The sequence below is a fragment of the Nycticebus coucang genome, chromosome 1, assembly GCF_027406575.1.
Source record: "Nycticebus coucang isolate mNycCou1 chromosome 1, mNycCou1.pri, whole genome shotgun sequence".
Taxonomy (NCBI): Eukaryota; Metazoa; Chordata; class Mammalia; order Primates; family Lorisidae; genus Nycticebus; species Nycticebus coucang.
The window spans coordinates 31,073,513-31,096,236 of NC_069780.1; the positions used below are offsets into that span (position 1 = coordinate 31,073,513).

Genomic DNA, 22,724 nt, shown 5'->3' on the forward strand with positions numbered 1-22,724 from the left:
AATAAAGATGTTACGGAAGAGTTCATCAAAAAGTTCCTAAACTTCACCAGAGGCTTCAAAGATGATATCATCTTCAACGCTGATGAGTGTGGACTCATTTTCAAGGTGAAGCCTGACAGGAACCTCATCGCGAGGGTGATAAATGTAAGAGTGGCAAACTTTCCAAAGAACGTTTCACAATTCTGCTTTGTGTTAGCTCAACTGGAGAGACACTAAACTCCTTGGTGATTGGTATAAAAATGAAGAAGAAATGGTCTATTCTAATGACAGTTGACAAGTGTCCTGGCCACATGCAAGTGAATCATCTCACGAATGTGACACTAAAATTTCTGCCTCCAAACGCAATCTCAAAAATCCAACCTTTTGACCAAGGCATCATTAACACATTTAAAATGCACTATGGTGCCCAGCTCCTGTAGTGGGTCATTACTAAAACATAAACCTGTGGTCTGCTAGTGGAAGCAACTATATCCACTCCACCAGTGAATACGTTGGATGCTGTTTTTTGCTTGGAATAAAGTTCAGCCAGAAACGATACAGAAATGTTTCAGCAAAGTTGGATTTGTCACAACCCAAGAGCATGACGTTTCGGCCCTGTCAGACAGTCCATCTGCCATGGCAGAATATGAAGGCAATTTTGAAGGTTTTATTGTAATGGATGATGGGGTGGCAACCTGTAATGAACCTGACTCAGAAGCAATTTTCCAAGTGATATTGACTGGAGTATAGGCCAGCATAAAAGTGTATGCAGCAGTTAGTGAAGTAGAAAAAGTAAGTGAGGATGACACAGACATTAGAAAGACCCCAAAAGAAGCTGGTTAGGCATCTGATAATGCAGTTGAAGGCATTTGCTGTGAAAAAATGCCTAGGTATGCTGAGTCAGGTAGCTAATGTTGAGAATTCTTTCTCCACGTACTTTCATATCACGCAATAAGAAACAGATCAAGATTGACTCTTTTTTCAGAAGGAATGATTAAACCATGTGAAAACAGTAAATGTACTGATTTTGTAATACTATATGTATGACTTTACTGTGTTTTGATCATGTATGATTTGCATGATATTCTCTAATAAAAGCTGTACAAGACAGTAAAGTATATGCACATATCAGTACACTAGGCCTGGTTTCTTATGTTGACCAGTTTGTTACAGTCCTTTGTGTTGTAAACTTAGAGGTTCTACTGGTTGTTTTTTTTTTTAATCTAGTAGCATAAGAATAAATTAAAAGATGAACTAAATTCATTTTTCCTCTTAACCTGAGTCAAATGTTTTAGTGTCTCTTGCTTACTAGTTTAAAATATACTAAACCAAAATATTTAGGGCACTTTTGCAATGCTTTTTATTTCAAACGAAGGTTAAGTGCTTAAAAATGTGTTACCTCTTTCTTTAGCATCTCTACTTCAGGGGATAAAGATTTTGCCTCTGAGAGCAAATTAACTTCTTTCCGCAAAGCCTCATTTTCTTTGACTTCTTTTTTCAGTTCTTTCTGGAGATCAGTAATCTTTTTTTCCAATTCCAAATTACAGAGCAAATCTAGGAAGTTTTGGTAAATTAAATAAAGAGCCAACAGTTAATCTAAGTTTAATATTCATTGAATCACCTTTTTTAAGATCAGGTCCAGTTTATTTGAAAAATAATTTTTAAAACCTTATGATTTGAAGCCCATGGAAATCACTATAAATGCTAGTACCAATGATACCTCTATCTTAAATACCAATACCAATATTTAAAAAGTCAGAATATAACAGATGTTTAATCATTGGAAAATAGTTGTCAATAATTCAGGCATATTTCTAGAGAAGACTTTGCAAAGAAAAATTTGAAATTAAAAATTACCTTTTGGAACCTTTCCATCTAAGAGGGAAGTGAGTTTTGTTATTTCATTAAAAGCAGATTGTAATTCTTTCTCTAGATCAATTTGCATTTTCTTTTTTGCCTCTAATTGGTTTTGATATAACCAAGTATCATTTTCCATTTGCTTGCATGTACCTGAAAGTTCTTTCTAGGGAGAAAAACACTGCAAATTCACAAAAATATACTGATCATTACAAGTGCTTTATTATCAATGTTACAAAATTTATTTACCATTTTCTCTTTCAGCTCCATATTTTCACTTCTAAGAAAAGCTGATTCTCTCTTGGCATCAAGGGCTACAGTTTCAGCATCGAACAGAGTTTGTTTTATCTGTTTTAGGTCTTCAGTGTTTTCCTAGACAGATGACAAAATGGATTCAGTGAAATACAATTTTTGTGGAGTTGGACATACTTTAGAGAGCATATACACAGATAGTATTCCTAACTAAAAACATGCTAATTACCAAATAAGTGAAATCATGTTTTCTATAATAAAAATGTTTTAAAAATTCCGGCCATATTTTTCTAAAATATAAAAGCAATGTATGGATGTATGATAAGTTAAGAAATCTGTTAGTGTTCAATTAAAGGTTAACACAATTATTGTTCAACTAAGCTGTTTAAGTTCCCTACATATTTTTATTTTGAGTTATTCTAAGAGATGACAGCTGAGTAGTTAATAGCTAAAATTAAGGATATTAAACCATAAATTTCAAAGAAAAAGACAAATAATCCAACAGAAAAATAGAGAAAAAAGAAGAACAGGCAACTCACAGACGAGAAAATGCAAATGAAAAATACACACCTTGTTCGAAGTGGCATTTTAATGTGACTTTAGTTTACATGAATTCAACGATACGTCCTTAGCAATAAATTAATACATGAATGAATGGATAAATGAATGCCTAAGAACAGAAATAATTTTTAAAAGTAGGCAATTCTGCTTGCCACTCTACAAATAAATACTCCAGAAATGTGTGGAAATGCCTTTCTACCTGCAGTGTCTCAGAATAGTGTGCTGTGAGATGGGTGAACCCTTTTGTAGGGAATCATTTGTCATAAATAGAAGGCCAAAAAAAAAAAAAAAGAATATAATAGAAGGCAACAAAAAGTACTCAGAAAAACTCAAATGAAAAGATCAATCAGAAATGAAAAAGGGGAAATTGAGGGTGGACATGTGGGTACTTAAGGGAAGAGTCCTATCTTGATGTGCTTGAATTGCTAGAAATAATGGTTTAATAAGCTTAAAACCAATTTTGAATTGTTTAAATTGGTTAGAAATTGAATTAAGAAAATGATTACAGATGATGGGCAAAAGAGAACACAGACAGGAGAGAAGTGGATCAGAGAAACCCAAAATCTGTTGCAAAGTGCAATAGCCTGAAGCCTGGAGTTTTCAAGCAGATTGTCGTGCTGGAGCTTCACCCATTCCCCAGAGCAACTTGGCTCAGAGGTCACTGGACGCTGAGAGGCAAGACTCACCCACCTGGGCAGGGCTGCCCTCTCAGGGAGAGTTAGTGCCTTTGGAGAGTTAGTGAGGGAATGCTAAACTCACTGGAGACAGAGGAAGTGTCTAAACCTTGTTAAGAGAGAAAAGATCTCTCAGGAAAGATAAGGAGAAAAATAACTCCTTTCTGCTATTACCTCAGTATGGACAGAAGTGCCAGCTTGTCTGAGCACAAGGCTTCCTGGAGGGGGCAGTTGTTAATTGCCCCACCTGAGATATGTGTGTGTGGTCTAACTGGGGTCTGCTTTGACATCCTGCTCCTGGACTGTGTTCCCTGTCCTATGATCTGTCTGTGTTAAGATTATAAATAACTTAGAGTACTAATAGTAAGAAGTAAATCAGTCTAATTAACATAGTTAGTTAAAGGAATATTGGTTAGAAAATGCAGCAAGAACCATGATGTAAGGGTTTAGCCTTCCCCTGATGATTCAAACGGTGATGTGTGTAATAAAAGTGGAGCTAGCTGGAGCAGGGGGCTGCCTCTGGTCCTCATGCTTAGAGTTGGACAGCCCCCCAACCCTGCTTCTTAAAAAACTTTCTTCTTGTGTCTTTGAATCTTCATTTTTCTTTCATCCGCTCGGTTCTGCCAACCATGAGGAAAGAACCCATGGTGTAGTTTGGGGCAGGTCCCCAACAGAAAATAACAACACATACCACAGAGATTAAAAGATTATCATTGATTACTACAAAAAACTCTATGCCAGAAATTTGAAAAAGTGGAGGAAATGGACGAATATCTGGAATCACACCTTGTTAAACTCAACCAGAGAGAACTGGAGTTCATGAACAGACTGATCTCAAGGACCAAAATTGCAATAAAAAAAAACTTCTAACAAAAAAAGTCCAAGACCAGACAGTCTGATACCAGAATTCCACCAAACCTTCAAAGAGCTCATACTTATATAGCAGAACCTATTCCAAAACATGGAAAAGGAAGGATATTTCCCCAACTCCTTCTATGAAGCAAATATCATCCTGATAACAGAAATGGGAAAGGATCCAGCAAAACAAAACAAACAAAAAAAACCCAACAACAACATCTATAGACCAATATCATTAATGAATATTGATGGAAAAATATTCAATAAAATCCTTGCAAACAGAATATAGCTATAAATTACAAAAAATGTACATCATTATCAGGTGGGCTTTGTCCCTGGATGTAAGGTTGGTTCAATATACACAAATCCATAAATATAATCCACCACATAAATAGAAACAAAAACAAAGACCATATGATCCTCTTAAAAGATGCTGAAAAAGCATTTGACAAAATTCAGCATTCTTTTCTGACAAGAACACTTAAGAAAAGAGGGATAGCTGGGACATTCCTTAAATTGATAGAAGCCATCTATGCCAAACCCACAGCCAATATCACACTGAATGGAGGGAAACTAAAACATTTCTACTTATAACTGGAACTAGACAATAGTTCACTATTGCCACTACTATTCAACATAGTGCTAGAAGTTCTAGCCAATACAATCAGGCAAGAGAAGGATATCAAGGATGTTCAAATGGTGAAAGAGAAGGTAAAACTTTCGCTCTTTGCTGGGGATACAATTTTATACTTGGAATACCCAGAGACTCAACTACAAGACTTCTGGAAGAGATCAAGGAATACAGCAACATCTTGGGGTATAAAAATCAATGTCTACAAATCAGTAGCCTTCATAAATGCCAATAACAGTCAAGCTGAGAATCAAATCAAAGACACAATACCCTTCATAGTAGCTTTAAAGAAAAATATACCTATCAAAGGATGAGAGGGATCTCCACAGACAGAACTATGAAGCCCTGAGAAAAGAAATAGTAGAACATGTTAATAGCTGGAAGAACTATGATCTTGACTGGGAACAATCAACATTGTTAAAGTATCCATTCTTCCCAAAACCATCTAAGAGATTTAATGAAATCCCCCCTAAAGCACCAACACCATACTTTGAAGAACTTGAAAAAAATAGTTCTTTGTTTCTGGAACCAGAAAAAACCTTGAATAGCAAACACAATTCTAAGAAATAAAAATAAGATTGGAGGCATCACATTACCAGACTTCAGGTTATACTTACAAGTCTACAGTGATCAAAACAGCATGGTACTGGCACAAAAATAGAGATATAGATCTATGGAACAGAATAGCGAATCTAGAGATGAAATCAGCATATTGCCATCTGATCTTTGATAAACCAAACAAAAGCATACACTGGGGAAAAGAATACCTATTTAAAAAATGGTTCTGGGAGAACTGGTTAGCTACATGGAGAAGACCAAAGCTGGACCCACACCTCTCACTACTTAAAAAAATTAACTCATGCTGGATAAAAGATTTAAATTTGATTTAAATCTAAGACATGAAACAATAAAAACTCTGGAAGAAAATATAGAACTCTTGACCACACTGGTTTAGGACAAGATTTTATGAAGAAGACTCCATTGGCAATCGCAGCAACACCAAAAATAAATAAATGGTACATGATCAAGCTAAAATGCTTCTGCACAGCTAAGGGCACAATAACTAAAGCAAACAGACAATCTTTGGAATAGGAGAAGATATTTACATGTTACAAATCTGACAAGGGTCTAGTAACCAGAATCTACACAGAACTCAAATTAATCAACGAGGAAAAAAAGAGCAAACAATCCCATTTATCACTGGGTAAAAGAACAGAAACTTCTTCCAAGAAGGGAGACAAATGGCCAACAAATACATGAAAAAATGCTCCCTGCCCTAATGATCAGAGATCATTAAACCAAATGATCTCTGGTGTAAATCAGATGGTGTAAATCAAAACCACCCTGAGATATCACCCAACCCCAGTGAGAATGGCCCACAATACAAAGTCCCTAAGTTGCAGATGCTGGTGGAGACGTGGATGGGAACACTTATACTGTTGGTGGGACTGCAAACTAATCAGCCCTTTTGGAAGGAAGTATAGAGAATCCTCAAAGAGCTAAAAGTAGAACTTCCATTTGATCTCACATTCCCATTACTAGTTATCTACCTAGAAGAAAAAAAAATCATTTTACCACAAGGACATTTGCACTAGATTGTTTATTTGCAGCTCAATTCACAATTGCCAAGATGTGGAAACAACCCAAGTGCCCAACTCACAAATGGATCAACTACAGTATACGTATACCATGGAATGCTATTTACCCAAAAGAAAGATAGACATTTTACATCTTTTGTATTTACCTAGATGTATTTGGAAAACATCCTCCTAAGTAATGTATCACTAGAAAGAAAAAAAGAAGTAGCAAACACAAATGTACTCAATACTAGTATGAAACTAGTACATGAACAATTACATGCCTACACAAGAAAAAAAAACAGAAATTCAAGTAGCGAGGGAAGGGGAGGAGGGTGGGGGCTTGGTAAGCTTTCACCTAACAAGTACAAATGGGGAGGGGGTGCAGGGGAGGGGTGGTGTCTATGGCATACCTCCTGGGGAAGGGCTCAACTACAACTTGGACTTTACCTAACACACACAAACAACGTAACCTAATTGTTCATGCCCATATATTAATCTGACATTTGAAAAAAAAAAAAAGAAAACTAAAGAACAAAAACCTGTTATTTTAAGGGTCCCAGATAGAAACTCTTGCCTTAAAAAAGGGTGTTAAAACCTAAAACCAAATGGATACATTCTTGAAGTAATCAAGTAGAATGAAGCAAATTGAAAGAGATTAACAACTTCATCAGATCCAATGTTATTTAATGTGAATATCAACTAAAATCTAGAGCTATAAAATTCTGAAAAAATACTCAGTAAACTTAAAATATTTAAATTATAATGAGAATGCATTAATACCTGTTACAAAATTAAATTTATGAAGTCATATTCCATTACTTATGAATTTTATCATTTCAGTTACTCATCCATTCCAACATAAATGCTTATAAGATCTCGACCATATACTTTTGTATTCATTTGAATGAAACAATTGGAAAAAATGTAAAATTTAAAAAATGACTGCTTCTTAATGGAAGCTTATCTCTAAATTCCTTACATTTATTCAAAGAATGATACAATCAACTCTTTATGTTACTGTAAAATGGCACTTAATTATACTAATAGTCTCATGGGGTTATTGACAAGTTAAATGAAATATATGTAAATAGATTACAAAAATGCCCAACACACAGTAGGTCCAATATAAGCATTTGCTATGACGATGGTGTACTATAAATGCCAACAAGATTACATAACAAAAGAAACCTCATTTTTACCGATGAGTATGACAAATCCATTTTCATATTTTCTGACTTTTGAGAATCTATATATTCCTGTAGCTTCTTAATCTGGTCTTCCTTTTCTCTAAGCAGGTCTACTTTAGAACTCAGTTCATTCTAAAATAATCAAAGGAGAGGGAAACATAGTTTAGTATTTGATTTGAATTCTAAGGAATTAACAAAATAACATATATATTAGTTTAAATACATAGCAAAATCCCATGTTTTATAGTTCTAGTTACTTATTAATAGAAATACTAACATGAACACTCACCTCAAGGTCTTGGTTATATACTTCTGCATGTTTAACTAAATTCTTTAAGTTGGAAATTTCATGAATTAGTTGCATCTGGAAGAGCATGTAAACAGGCAACAGAGCAAACCAAAAGTTAATAAAGCCAAAAAAAAAAAAATAGACAGCATTCATTCCCTGCTTCAGAATCACCCAACACAAGTAGAAGGGACTGAGAGATCAATTGTTCAAGCTACTAGACCATGCTGTTATTTAAAAATATAAGAAATCATCACCAAAACCACACAAAACAATCAAATGAGAAAAAGAATCTCATCATGACCCCAATAGTTATCTGTTAATAAAAGCTACAATAATGTTGACAGCAAATTAGTATGTACCAGTTGGAAGAGACAGTAAAGTGGTAATCAAACTTAAAAAAATACTCTTTTAACAGATTTTGTTTTCGGTAAGTTAAATGTCAAAATATATTAATGCTATAAGGATTTTTTTTCCTCCCATAAATCATTCATCTGGCTCTATACCAGCATACTTTGTAATGAGTTCTGACTTGGAATCTAGCTTGATTAGTGTTGTTTCATGTAGTGCCTTTACAGCATTATACTGTTCATCAAAGCTACAGAAGTGTGGGATTGTCCACTATTACCATGTTGATCTGTTCTATAGGAAATATTGGAAAGATGATGCAATCGCTTTATATTGTTCAACTGTGTAAAGTATAAAGATACAAGTATTTCTATTAAAGTTTCCTTTTTATCAAAATATCAGCAGCATCAAATGTTTAAGTACAAGAAAGAATTATGCTCAAAACAAGTAAACTACAACTTACCAAAAATAAACATACTTTCTCTTAACACTTACAAAAAAAAGCAAATTCTAAGGGATGTAAGAAAGAGTCTTGAGACTTGCTTAGAGTCTTGCTTAAATAATATTTTCTTGATATTTAAATTCAGTCCTGACTAGTTTTAGATTTCAGACCAGTGAAGTATTGAAATTCCTATTTTAGATCAGCACTGTCCAATAGCAAGATAGTGTGAGTTATATGTGTAGTTCAAAATTTTTTAATGTGTAGTTCAAAATTTTTTTAATGTGCTCTAATTTTTAAATTTTTTAACACTAAACAAATTAAAAGAAAAGGATAAAATCAACTTTAATAATAATATATTTTATTTAAGATAACATGTCCAAAATAATTTCTTCAGGTAATCAAAATAAAAAAATGAAATATTTTACACTCTTTCTTCCCTAAGTCAATTCAGACAGACCCTCTTCCAAGTGCTTAACTGCCAGACACGGTTAGTAGCTTCCCTATCATCCAGCACAGTCTTAGACATTTGTAATTTAATAGACTATTTATAATTTAATCTTTTATCATTTTTTCCCCATTTTTAATGAATGTGTAAGAAAATCACATTTACCAATAAAGAAGAACCAGATAATCAATTTTAACTTTTGAAAACATTTAGGAAATAACTATTTAGAAGGAAACATTCTTTTACTTCTCATCTGAGACAGCACTTCATCTTAAGTTTTTTCTTATAAACAGAAAAAATTAACTTTGTAAAGACAAAACTGTAATGTCTCAATGAATTATTGTTTAAGTTGCTGAGGGAACAGAAAGTGCTTGAAAAACAAAATAATTTAACCGTTATGATTATGTCAACAGCCCACTGCTAGATAAGATAATATGGTACATTTTTAACTATAATTTTCAGCAGGTATAATGAAGTATTTAATTTAAATCTTATAAATTGAGAAAATTATAAAATTAAATAAACCAAGTTAAAATAGGTAGAAGATTAATATTTTTCTTTTTTTATATGTAAATGAAGTTTATAGAGCAGTGTTAATTTTTTTTTTTTTTTTATTGTTGGGGATTCATTGAGGGTACCATAAGCCAGGTTACACTGATTGCAATTGTTAGGCAAAGTCCCTAAAATAGGTAGAAGATTAATATTTTTCTTGTTCCTCAGCATGATGATACTTGATGTTTTTTATTCTTCTCTCTAAAATTTACTATTGAAACATCATATATTACTATATTTCCACTTGAAAATTATCTACAACTTTGATATTTTTGCAAAACTTTAGTAAAAACAAGAAAATGACCACATGTCCCAATACCATAATTCGTCTTTTATTCCCTTTGGTTAAACTTTTTCCCCAAATGCAGGCTTTGAAACATATTTTGCTGCTTACATGTAAACTTATATTTTTAGCTTAACATGGAATAGGGACTGCCAGACTGTTTTTGAACATGATTTTTGTGTCCATTTAAAAAAGACGGGAGTAGGATTAATTTCTTCCTCAACTGTGGTTAAAATGGAAGGAATGCTAGGATGTGAAGCAAGTCACACACTCTGTGACATTCTGTAATCTATGTGCTGAATCAATTCAGTGAGCTGCAATTTTTATTAACTAGATAAATTAATGATGTGAGAAATAAAACATATAATTGTTGCCATACTTATACTCAAAGTTATTTTTATGTCGTATTATTATTACCAATAAGAAAAATACATACAAAAATTAGATCAAACTTTGGAGTCAGAAGGGACCTTGGTGAGCACCTACCTCAAGGGTGGAGGAAAAGGGATCAGGTCTTTTTGGACTAGCCATACAGAAACCTGAAGAGCAGAGGCAAATTAACTCTTGTCTTAACTACATCAAAGCACTGGCTCTTATTTTGAGGGTGGGGGTTCATGGACCATTTTGTAAGTCTGATAACAGGCATGGCTTCATTTCTGAAAAATGAATATGCACCTAAAAACTTTACAAAATCTTTTGGATAATTTCTGAGTCTCTGTAGTCTGATAGTTTCTGGATTAGAAACCTTATTATGTAGTCTAATATATACTTTAAAAATTTGAGTAATCTGTTTTGTTTCTAAAAATTTCATTGAAACTATTCAGTATTAGGTATAGTAATTTTCACAGTAACTCTTTTATATGGAGAAAGAAAAATAAAATATGCAAAATCAGCCTCTCCAGTTATCCTAATAATGTTTTTAACTGTTTAGGGATATATATTCTAAGGAAAAGGAATCCATTAATATGCAGCATCCATATATAAAACACACAGATATTAAAATTCACATTGGTCTCAGTAGGAAAGGGCTGTGCCCTAGGCAGCATTTACGGTACACTCCACAAATTAAATATTGGTAATTCATAAACTATAAGGATGCCATCTCCTCAAGACAAATCTACCAAGAGGCAGATATACCAAATCCTCACACAGATGGTTTAATTCTTTCTTTTCCTGCAAAAGCACAAGGGAAACAAATATGATTCAACTATGTTTAAAATAATATAAATGAATCGACCATTTCTTAAATCCTCTAAATTATGTGTACATCTCAAAATGATTAGATCCTCAAAAATCTTAATCTTAGAAATTAATATCATTGAGAAAAAACTTCTGCGTGACATTAGAAAGACAGCAGTATAGGTGGTTACCAGCTTACATTCTCCCAAGAATTCTGCACCCACTGGAGACAAAGCTGCCTTTGTGGGAACCTTTGAGTTCAGGTCGGAGGCTGACAAACCCCTGCAGAGCCCAAGACCCAGGAGGGTTGTTTCAGAGATGGCTGACCTGCCAACTGCACTCCCAGGTTTAGACCTAGAAACGGCTCTATTCCTCAAAGAGCCTCCTTTGGCCTTGACTCTGCAGCCAAAACTATTTGTCAAGGGAAGTGGAAGAATCACATACACCAGGGTCTCAGCAGATGAGCTCTTTTCTCTGTTGAAATTGATCTTGGCAGCAAACGTGAAGTTATTTTGTAACTCAGCCCTGGCTACTCTCAGCTGCCATTCTAAGCCTAGTACTGCTTGTACAAGGACCCAGAAGATTTGCTCATCTGAACCACCATAACAGGTTTGCTAGCCACTGTCCCACAGCAGATGCTGAAGGGCCATGTTTTGGCTACAGCCCCTCTCTGCCACAGTCTAGGAGCAATCCTGCCTCTGCAGAGAACTGCTGGGAGACTTGCCTGTCTGAGCCACTGGGACAGGCTTGACAACATCCATCTCATGACAGATCTAGAAGACTTAAGCCCTGTCTCAGCTTAAGCCTCTCTGCTGCAGCCAAGGAACAATCCTGATATAGGAACTGCTAGAAGACATGCCTACTTCAGCCACCAGGACAGATTTACTGACTCCATCCCAGAGAAGATCCTAAAGTGGTTCTATCTTGACTCTAGCCCCTGTCTATTAAGGCCCAGAGATACCCTGCCTGTGTAGAGAACTCTTGGGAGATACAGCTGGACAGGGTTGCTGGCCTCAATCCCACAACAGTTCAGAAAGGAACCCTCAATGTCAACCTCTGCCTCTCAACAGCTATAGAACGCAAGCAATCCTGTCTGTATGGGAAACTCCTGGGAATTTCAACTGCTGGTGCCACTGGGTTGGGTTTACAATGTCAGTCCCATAGCCGACTCTGAATTAACTCTGAACTTTAATTTTATTTTTATTATTTTTAATTTCTTCTTCTTTTTTTTTTTTTTGGTTTTTGGCCGGGGCTAGGTTTGAACCTGCCACCTCCGGCATATGGGACTGGCACCCTACTTCTTGAGCCACAGGCGCCGCCCTGAACTTTAATTTTAGCCCCCCTCCTAGCCAGAGTCTGGCTTGGAGATGCATCCATCTGATTTCCTGAGGCAGCTTCCCAAATTCTGTCTGTCAGATCCTTAACTAGCCCTAGATCTATCCTGGACTTTTATCTGCAGACTGAGAGAGGCTCTACCACCTGGGACCCAGAGGGAAAGGTATCCAGCAGTGCCTGTACAGGCTAATGCTCTGACCTCAATCACACTTTCAATCTGGAAATGACCTTATACGAACGTGAAGGCTGTGAAGGGATAAATACCTAAATCCTGAATGTACAATTATAAATATATATGTTCCCAATACTGGAGAACTTAAATATATAAAGCAAACATTAATAGATATAAAAGGAGAGATAGAGACTGTCTACTTATAGCCATGGACAGTCATTCAGACAGAAAATCAAAAAAGGAACAGAAGATATAAATTACACTCTAGACCAAATGGACCTAACAGACATTTACAGAACATTCTATGTAAGAGCTGCAGAAAACACATCCTTACCAACTACCCATAGAACATTCTCTAGGACAGATCATACGTCAGGTCACAAAACAGTCTTAACAAATGTGAGGAAGATCAAAATCATAATCAAGTATCTTTTCTGACTACAATGGTATAAAACCAAAAATTCATAAAAGGAGAAACTTCAGAAAATTTACAAATAGGTAAAAGTTAAAGAACATGTTCCTGAACAACCATTAAAAGGGAATTTAGAAAAATTTTAAGACAAATGAAAATGGAACACAAAATACCAAAGCCCATAGGATACAGAAAAAGCAGTTCTAGGAGGGAAGTCTATAATAATAAACACCTACATTAAAAAAGAGCAAAGATCTCAAATGAACAACCTAATCTTGCTCTTCAAAGAACTAGAAAATCAAGCACTACTAAGCCACAAATTAGTAAATAGAAATGAGACAAATGAAAGGAGAAATAAATGAAATAGTAGAAACATTTTAAAAATAAAAGTTTTTTTAAGAGGGACTTTACCTAACAAATGCAATCAGTATAACCTAAATTCTTTGTACTCTCAATGAATCCCAAACAATAAATAAATAAAAAAAGTTTTTTCAAAGAAAAAATTGGCAAACTTTCAGCTAGACTACGAAAAAGAGAAGACAAATAAAATCAAAGAAGACATTCCAACTGATGCCACAGAAACACAAAGGATCACAGAGATGATTACAAACAGTTATATGCCAACAAATTGGAAAATCTAGAAGAAATGGATAAATTCCTGTACACATTAACCTACCAACACTGAATTATGAAGAAATAGAAAATCTAAACAGACTACTAAGGAGAAAGGAGATTTGAATCGGTAATAAAAAGTCTCCCATCAAAGAAAGGTCCAGGACCTGACACTTCAATGCTGAATTCTACCAAACATTTAAGGAGGAACTAATATCAATTCTTTTCAAAGTATTCCAAAAAACAGAAGAAGAAGTTATTCTTCCTAACTTATTCTATGAGGCCAGCATTAACCTGTTACGAAAACAAATCAAGGATACAACAAAAAGGGAAAACGACAGGGTGATATGCCTGAAGAACACAGACACGATAATCCACAACAAAATACTATTAAAGTGAATTTAACAGCAGGTTAAAAAGATCATTCATCACAATCAAGTGGGATTTATCCCAGGAATGCAAAGACTGTTCAGCATACAGAAATCAATAAATGGGGCATACCACATTAACATAATGAAGAAGAAAAAACATACGATCACTTCAATAGATGCAGAAAAAGCATGGCAAAATTCAACATCCCTTCGTTATAAAAACTCTTAACAAATTAGGTATAGAAGGGATATACCTAAACACAGAAGGCCATCTGCTACAAATCCACAGCTAATATCATACTGAGCATGGAAAAGTTGAAAGCTTTTACTCTAAGACTTGGAACAAGATGAGGATGTCCCCTTTTGCCACTTCTATTCATCATAGTACTGAAGTTCTAGCCAGAGCAATTAGCCAAGACAGCTAAATAAAAGGCATTCTAATCAGAAAGGAGGAAGTTAAATTGTTTCTGTTCACAGATGAAATAATCCTATAAATAAAAAAACCTAAAACTGTTAGAACAAACAAAAATACAATAAAATTGCAAGATACGAAATCAATATACTAAAATCAGTAGCGTTTCTATACACTTATAGCAAACTATATAAAAATAAAACTAGGAAAACACAATCTCATCTATGATAGCAACAACAAAAAAATCCCCAGAAATAAATTTGACCAAGGAGGTGACAGATCTCTAAAATGAAACTATAAAACAATTAAGGAAAGAAATTGAAGATACAAATAAAAAAAAAGTCCTGTGTTCATGTGGTGGAAGAATTAACATTGCTAAAACGTCGACACTATTCAAGTGATCCAGATTCAGTGCATCTCTACCAAAATACAAATGACATTCTTCACTGTCATAGACAAAACAATCCTAACATTCATACAGATCCACAAAACATACTGAATGGCCAAAGGATTGCTGACCACAAAGAACACATCTGGAGACATCATACAATCTGCCTTCAAAATATACTATAAAGCTATAGGAACCAAAATAGCACAGTACTGGCATAAAAGCAGATATATAGACGAATGAAACAGAGAACCCAGAAATAAATTCCCACATTGACAGCCAACTGATTTTCAACAAAGGCGTCAAGAACCTATGTTGGGGAAAGGACAATTTCTTCAATAAATTGTGCTGGAAAAATTGGATATCCATATGCATATCCTTTACCACATACAAAAACAACTCAAAGTGGATTAAATATTAAAAGGTTAAGCCTGGAAACTATGAAACTACTAGAAGAAAATGTGGGGAAATGCTTCATAATAGTGGTCTAGGCAAGAATTTTTTTGATAAGTCCTCAAAATCACAAGTAACAAAAGCAAAAATAGACAAATGGGATTACATCAAACTAAAAAGCTTCTGTACAGCAAAGTAAACAATCACCACAGTGAGGCAACAACCCACAGTATGGGAGACAATGTCTGCAAACTATACATCTGACAAACTGTTAATATCCAAAATGTATAAGGAATTCAAATACTCAACAGCAAAAATCCAAATAATCAAATTACTCTATTTAATAGATCAGTAAAAGTCCTGAATAGACATTTCTCCAAAGAAGACATACAAATGGCCAACAGGTATATTAAAAAATGTCCAACATCACTCATCATCAGGGAAATACAAATCCACGCCACAATGAGGTTCACCTCATCTTAGAATGGCTAATGTCAAAAAGGCAAAAGAGAACATTTTGGCAAGGATGTGGAGAAAACAAAACTCTTTTATCATGTTAGTGAGAATGTATGGAAAATAAAATGAGGCTTCCTCAAAAAAATTAAAAATATAACTACCATATGATCCAGCAATCCCAGTCCTGGGCACATATACGAAGAAAAGGATTATTGGGGCGGCGCCTGTGGCTCAGTCGGTAGGGCGCCGGCCCCATATACCGAGGGTGACGGGTTCAAACCCGGCCCCGGCCAAACTGCAACCAAAAAATAGCCGGGCGTTGTGGCGGGCGCCTGTAGTCCCAGCTACTCGGGAGGCTGAGGCAAGAGAATTGCTTAAGCCCAGGAGTTGGAGGTTGCTGTGAGCTGTGTGAGGCCACGGCACTCTACCAAGGGCCATAAAGTGAGACTCTGTCTCTACAAAAAAAAAAAAAAAAAAAAAAAAAAACAAAAGAAAAGGATTATTGGTATGTCAGAGAGAGATCTGCACTCCCATGTTTACTGCAGCACTATTCACAGTAGCTGAGTTATAGAACCAACGTAGTGTCCATCTACTGAAGAACAGCGAAAGAAAGTTTGGTATACAGACACAATGGAATACTATAGAGTTACAAAAAAGAATGAAATCCTGCCATTTGCAACATGAATAATGACAATATATTGTATTATTAAAAAATGTGAAAAGTGAAATGTTATGTGCTATCACCACAAACATGGTATGTGGTGTAGTGTTAGGGTTATGCATTTGTTAGCTAGAGTAACCATATCACAATGTACATATACTTCAAAAACATCATGCTGTACACATTAAAAACATATGTGTGAATTTAAAAAATAAAGTAAAATCTAATAAATGTTCACATTATCAAAAAAATGTTACTTTGTTTGAAAGTATAGTTTAGATTAGTTTCACATTTTCTATTTCTCTTACCTCTTGATCTTTTTTAGTTTTCCTTTCTAGAGCCTCAAATTCATCCAAATCATTCTTTTCTTTTAATTTCAATTCTATTTCTTCTTTTTCTGTTCTTAGTTGTTCATAGTCTAATACCAGATTATCATAGTTTGCACGAAGTGAGTTCAACTCACTTTCTACATTTTCCTATTACAAACAAAAACAGATTTTTCAATCAGAGGGAATTTGTATCATATATTCTTTGATTGATTCCTCAAATACAATTTGGATTAAATAATTAATTTAACTTTGATTCATTTGGTAGTTTAGGCCATTCTTTTTAAAAAATATCTTCCTAATGGTCTACATTGTGGTAAACTAGCTAATTTAAAATAAAATATTTTCAAAGAGTAGAATTAAAAACGCACATAAATAGATCATGTTTGTCTGTGCCGGATAGGGGAGTTCAACTGGGAAGGTAGGGTGCATACTGGGAAGTCCATGTGGCTACAATTCCTCAAGTCCTTCACTAATAAAGCTGATAATCTAATTCCCCTTCTGTTTAACTTCTATTTTATGTCTAAGATGGCTCTGAATTCAAAAAGGGAAACAGATAGTGTTTATTTTATATTGTTCTAAGGAAATCATATGCTTTATCACATCCAAAGAGGCCTATCTCTACTTTCTCTGTTATGAAAAAGAGAGATACTAAGAGTTTGAAAAAGAACTTACACCAGCAATTTAAAAACAACGACAACAAACTTCTACAGTATTTCTTAGGAATACCAAAGCACATTGTCCATAGTACTTTATAGGCATTAACTAATGGTCGTAAGAAGCACTGCAATTGTGTTCCAAAATTAAAATGAAATTTTCTTTAATAAATACATTATACAACTATGCATCTGTGAATATGAGCAATCTAGAAAGTAAACATGGGATCTAAACTTATTTTAGTATTTACCACAGTATTTTTTATTTTTTAAAGTTTGATAAAACTACATACCTTTATTTAGGAGTATTATCTGGGAAAACTGCCCCATCTTCATGTATCAATCTAGATATTCTATATGCCTGAGAATTTGGACACTTTTAAAATCAATCTTTTTGTCCTCATAGGATTTCCCAAGACAAAAGAGAAACTTTACAATCATAGATACCAAGATCTGCTAGTAAAAGCTAGAAGCAAAGGTTTACCTATTAGCACACACCTGCTTTATGCAATTTCTAGTCTTTCTCTAGATGCCTCACAGTTACCAAGGAGAAGTATAAAGAGTAAAGGAAAGCCTTCTTCAGAGTCAAAATTGTTACTGACATTAAGTCAGACTGACAACAACAAAATCCAACAGCAAAAGAATTTTAAAAAGAGCAAAGGATTATGTTCTGTAAAATACATTCAGTTACCTGATTTAGTAGCTTTGTTGCTGGATTCCATTCTATCTCAGTTAGCGTATCAAGAGTGTTACTAAAAACATCAGACTCTGAACAGAGAGCTGTAATTAGAGATAAAAGAATTTGTTTATAAACATATTTATTAAATGTCCTAAGTCAAATTAAAGATTATTGAAAAAGCTTGATGAGAGTTAACAACGAAAAAGCTAATATTTGCTCACTGTATGAATGCCAAAAGTATATTAACAGGTGTGATCTCTTATATTGTTGTGTGAATTAAGAGCACTGGTGTGAATTAGGGATAAAATATAGGATCCTTAATGCAATATAGGTAAAAAGGATAAATTCTGAATTTGGGATTTGATCACTATAAATAAATTTTAAAATGCCCCTAAAATTATTATAATGTTGGAGGCATAATTTTGAAACAGATGCCTATGTTTCAAGATTAGCAATGTTAAAGGGAGATGTTATATCACTAGTAATTTAATTGGATAATGATTAGAGCAAAGATCAACAAAACATCTCTCTGTGTGTTTCACCTATAATGCATTATTCTTAAAGAGATAAGAAATAAATAATTTCATGAATGTATCTTTCTAAAAATTACTTATTTTTATAATAATGTCCATTATAATCACATCTGCAATGCACACACTTTATTTAAACGTTTTATCCATTAACTGAGTTATAAATAGCTTCTCTTTATGAGGAGGCTTTTATAATTTTATAATTAAAAGTAGTTCCCCTTGAGAAACCACTCACATTCATCAATTTCTCCTAATACAGTTATGGAAGGCTTGTGTGTTTTTGTTGTTACAGTTGTTGGTATTCTAAATCCATCTGCATAGTTTGAGTCCTTCATTTTGTTAATTTTGCCAGGGCACCAAGTAACTCTTCGTTTTCTTTTGGTCTAAAGAAAAAAAATCAAAATTATGTTACAAGGATCTTGTTTTAAACAAGGTAACTAGTTTCTATTTTTGAAAACCACTGACTTGGTGGAATTCTTATTGACGCTAGTTTGATATTTTGCTAGTCTAAGGACATCCCAAAATTGAAAACATATCAAACTTTTCAAATCAGTGTTTAGCCATATAGTAAATTTTATAAAACGACCATCTATATTTTACTTTTTATTTGAAGTGTTACTTACAACCTCTGGGACTTGAAAGGAACTTGACTTACAACCATTCAGACAATCTGTTACTATATAGATGGGACAGCTGCTGCTACTATCATTACAGCCACCCCTGTGGGTACCTAATTGGGAAGGAAGAGATCACAGATAATATGGCAGGTAGCCCATCTGAATCTCCTTCAGTAATTAAATCTTTCACAGGATACTTCACAATGATAACCCTCTTCCACTTTGCTTTGTAGAGCGAAGGCCTCCACCAGTGGCCCTGATCTTGTTCCTTCCTTTGTCTCTTAAGATTTGCTTCTCCAGTCATCTGTCCTTCTGTCAATTCCACTGGCTCCCTCCTAAGCTTATAAAAATGCTTAGAGGAGTTGGGTCCCCAATAAGTTCAGAGTCTATCCACACAACCGTTCCACTACATTGCCTCTCAAGATTATCTCTTGTCCCCAAAGTATATTACATGTTCTCATGCCTCTCCACATGGTGCCCTTTTGCTTAACATGAAGAGCATTTTCCATAGCTCATTCTGCAAAAGCCTAGTCACAGACACATCCTTAACTCCGGTAAACTTCTGCTCAACTCCATATGTTCCAATGCCACACCTGGACCTCGTTCTTATCTAAAACTCATAAACCTAGACCTGCTAAGCTGCTATCCTTCCAACTCATTTACTCAGTTATTCCCATTATAGCGATTTAGTTTACCAAGGACCCTTGCTGTATGACTTTCTTCATGCCAGCTCCCTCTTGGTTCTCATTTCATCTTAGACAATATATTATTATTTTCATCATGCTTGTATGTGAAGTCAATACCCTCAAATTACTTGGCCTATTTTGTCTCTCATACCTACTCAACACAAGGCATATCCAGATGAATTACACTGGATTCTGAGCTTTTGTCAGCCTCCTGAGCGTTGACACACAGCCAGAAGACTGTCAACATCAATCAGGTCCTTAATGCTACATGGAGGACTTCTCCCCCCTTGTCAGCATTTTTTACCCATTACTGATGAAGGCTAGGGTTTTAGACTATAACAAACCCTTGGTATCTCTGCAAACCTGCGACTCTACCATCACCTGCCATCTCTGCTGAAAAATTTAAAATTTAACAAGTACCACCTGCACTGAGATCCACCCTTTCCTGTGTTTGTTACAATTCAAGAGATGTTTCTCCTCCCATCTAAGGCTAATTCCTTCTAATATATTCAGGTCCCCATCCTTCTGGGCCATCTCAACATACTGTAAGGGGGCTTTTACTCCCACCACATAACTCAAATTATTTTTGCAAATGAGTTCTGTTTCTAAATGTAAAGAATTTTTGTCTATCTTAATTAACTTGTTGGCAAAATATGACACCACTGACCACTACCACTTTGAAATAGTCTCTTCCCTTAGTTACTATATTCACCTGGTTTTATTCTTAATTCTAAAGCTAAATTGGGGTTCCTTTATAGATTCTCTTTTTGCCTTTATCTGAACAGTTGTTTCTTTAGGTTTTGCTCTTGGTCTTCTGTTATTTTCATTCTCAACATGCTCACAGAACAAGCTCATTCCTTCCCATGACTTTAATTTTAATCCATAGCAATTAATGCTGAAATTGATATCTGTATCTCAGATCTCCTACCTTATTTGCATATACAGAGGGTGCCAAAAAATGTATACACATTTTAAGTGATGTTATCTACTTATTACTTTTCAAAATAGAATTGAAGGTGCCCAGTAAGGCACTTTGAAAAGTAGCATGCAGATAACATGTATACACATTTTAAGTGATGCTATCCAAACATGCTAGCACATCCATTTTACCTGCAACTTGTACACTTTTTGGGAATGATTAAATTTTAATTCCAATAAAATCTCTTTTTTGGGCGGTGCCTGTGGCTCAGTGGGTAGGGCGCTGGCCCCATATACCGAGGGTGGTGGGTTCAAACCCAGCCCCGGCCAAACCGCAACAAAGAAATGGCCAGGCGTTGTGGCAGGTGCCTGTAATCCCAGCTACTGGGGAGGCTGAGGCAGGAGGATTGCCTCAGCCCAAGGATTTGCTGTGAGCTGTGACACCATGGCACTCTACCGAGGGTTAATAAAAGAAAAACCAAAAAAAAAATGTGTACACATTTTCTGGCATCCCTGATATTTGCTTTCAATGGCCTGACATCTGAAACTAAAGAAGTCTCAAATAAAAACCTCCAGCATCTACACTCTCCATTCAGTGTCCCTTAACTCAATAAATACTGCCACCAGCCTGCCAAGCAATGTTTGCATGTCATTCTAGACCTCTCCTTCTCCCTTTCTGTCCCCAACAACCAATCACAAAGTCCTGTTGATGCTATGTCCCAAACAGCTCTCCAATTTATCCAATTCATTCCTTCTCCAGAGCCACAGTCCTTGTGGAGAACCAGCCCATCTGATAAGCACAGCAGCCATAACTTTCTAAACTACAATTCTGATGTCACGTATACAGCTTTTCTTTGTCCCTAGAATACTGTCACATTTCAATCCCTCAATATGGTTTAAAATGCCCCTGCTACCAGAAAATCTGAGTCCAAGGAATACTTCATGCTGCTTCACTAGCTTTTGTACATACACATCTCTTCCTGAAACCTTCTTTCCTAAGCCATCCATTGGGCTAGTTCCCATTCATCAGTCAACCAATAGTTCTTGAGTGTCTTCTGTATACCTCGTGTGGTGATTTGTACAGCATGCCTTTTCACAATAATATCAATAGCATAAATTTACTGAGAATTTGCTGTGTGAGAAGTGTTCTGTTGGTGGTGCCTGTGACTCAAAGGATTAGGGTGCCAGCTCAATATACTGCAGGTGGTGGGTTCAAACCCAGCCCTGGCCAAAAAAAAGAAAAAAAGAAAAGTGTTCTATTAAGCACACTCCATGTATGATCTCATTTATTCCTCACAACAAACCTATAAAGTAGGCATCAAGCTACTTGCAGATAAGGAAACAGCAGCATATTGAATTCAAGAAATTGTCCAAAGTTAAGAGTTAAGAATTGACAGACGCAGGATTCAAGTCTGGTAGTTCAGTTCTTAGCTACAGCACCATCATACCTCTACAAGGTTATTGGATGAATAACCCCTATGCAATTAAAAACAAAAAGTACACAAACTGGAAGCCAGAATTTTGATCACTACATCGATTTGTATTCTGGATCAACTTTCCTGAGACTACTATTTCTGTTCTTTTAAGTAGAAAATATTACCACATACCCTACAAACCTATGGTTTCCAGTCACCCAATCAGTTACATTTGACTTTATTAAGAAGCATGTTGCAGAGGAGGCGGAGCAAGATGGCAGCCGAGTAACAGCTTCCTTGCATCTGGGCACCGTGAGTCTGGGGAGATAGGACTCCAGGCATCTCTGGCTGGTGGGATCTGCCTATCATCACCCCTGAGAGGATACAGGGAGTCAGCGAGAGACTTCTGGACCCCAAGAGGAGAACTAAAACAGTGGAAAACCGGCAAGTGGTTGCGTGTGTTCAATCCGTCTAAACCCGCCCACAACTGTAAGTTCAGTAGCAGTGAGACTGCAAACCAGAAAGGCCTTACCTGTGAACTGTTTTGGTGTCTTTGGACTTGGCACTCAGC

General features: G+C 35.4%; 1 protein-coding gene across 1 annotated transcript in view; it reads right to left on the reverse strand.

The window, feature by feature from the left end:
* The window catches only part of CENPE (centromere protein E), a 102,501-nt gene that overhangs the window by 58,791 nt on the left and 20,986 nt on the right, over positions 1 to 22,724 (reverse strand). Inside the window, exons 14-21 of the mRNA XM_053597356.1 lie at positions 18,753 to 18,900; positions 18,000 to 18,088; positions 16,635 to 16,802; positions 7,869 to 7,943; positions 7,592 to 7,711; positions 2,086 to 2,208; positions 1,837 to 2,002; positions 1,379 to 1,533 (exon numbers count right to left, since the gene is read on the reverse strand). Coding sequence (XP_053453331.1) covers positions 1,379 to 1,533; positions 1,837 to 2,002; positions 2,086 to 2,208; positions 7,592 to 7,711; positions 7,869 to 7,943; positions 16,635 to 16,802; positions 18,000 to 18,088; positions 18,753 to 18,900 — 1,044 coding nt within the window. The remainder of the gene's footprint in view (positions 1 to 1,378; positions 1,534 to 1,836; positions 2,003 to 2,085; positions 2,209 to 7,591; positions 7,712 to 7,868; positions 7,944 to 16,634; positions 16,803 to 17,999; positions 18,089 to 18,752; positions 18,901 to 22,724) is intronic.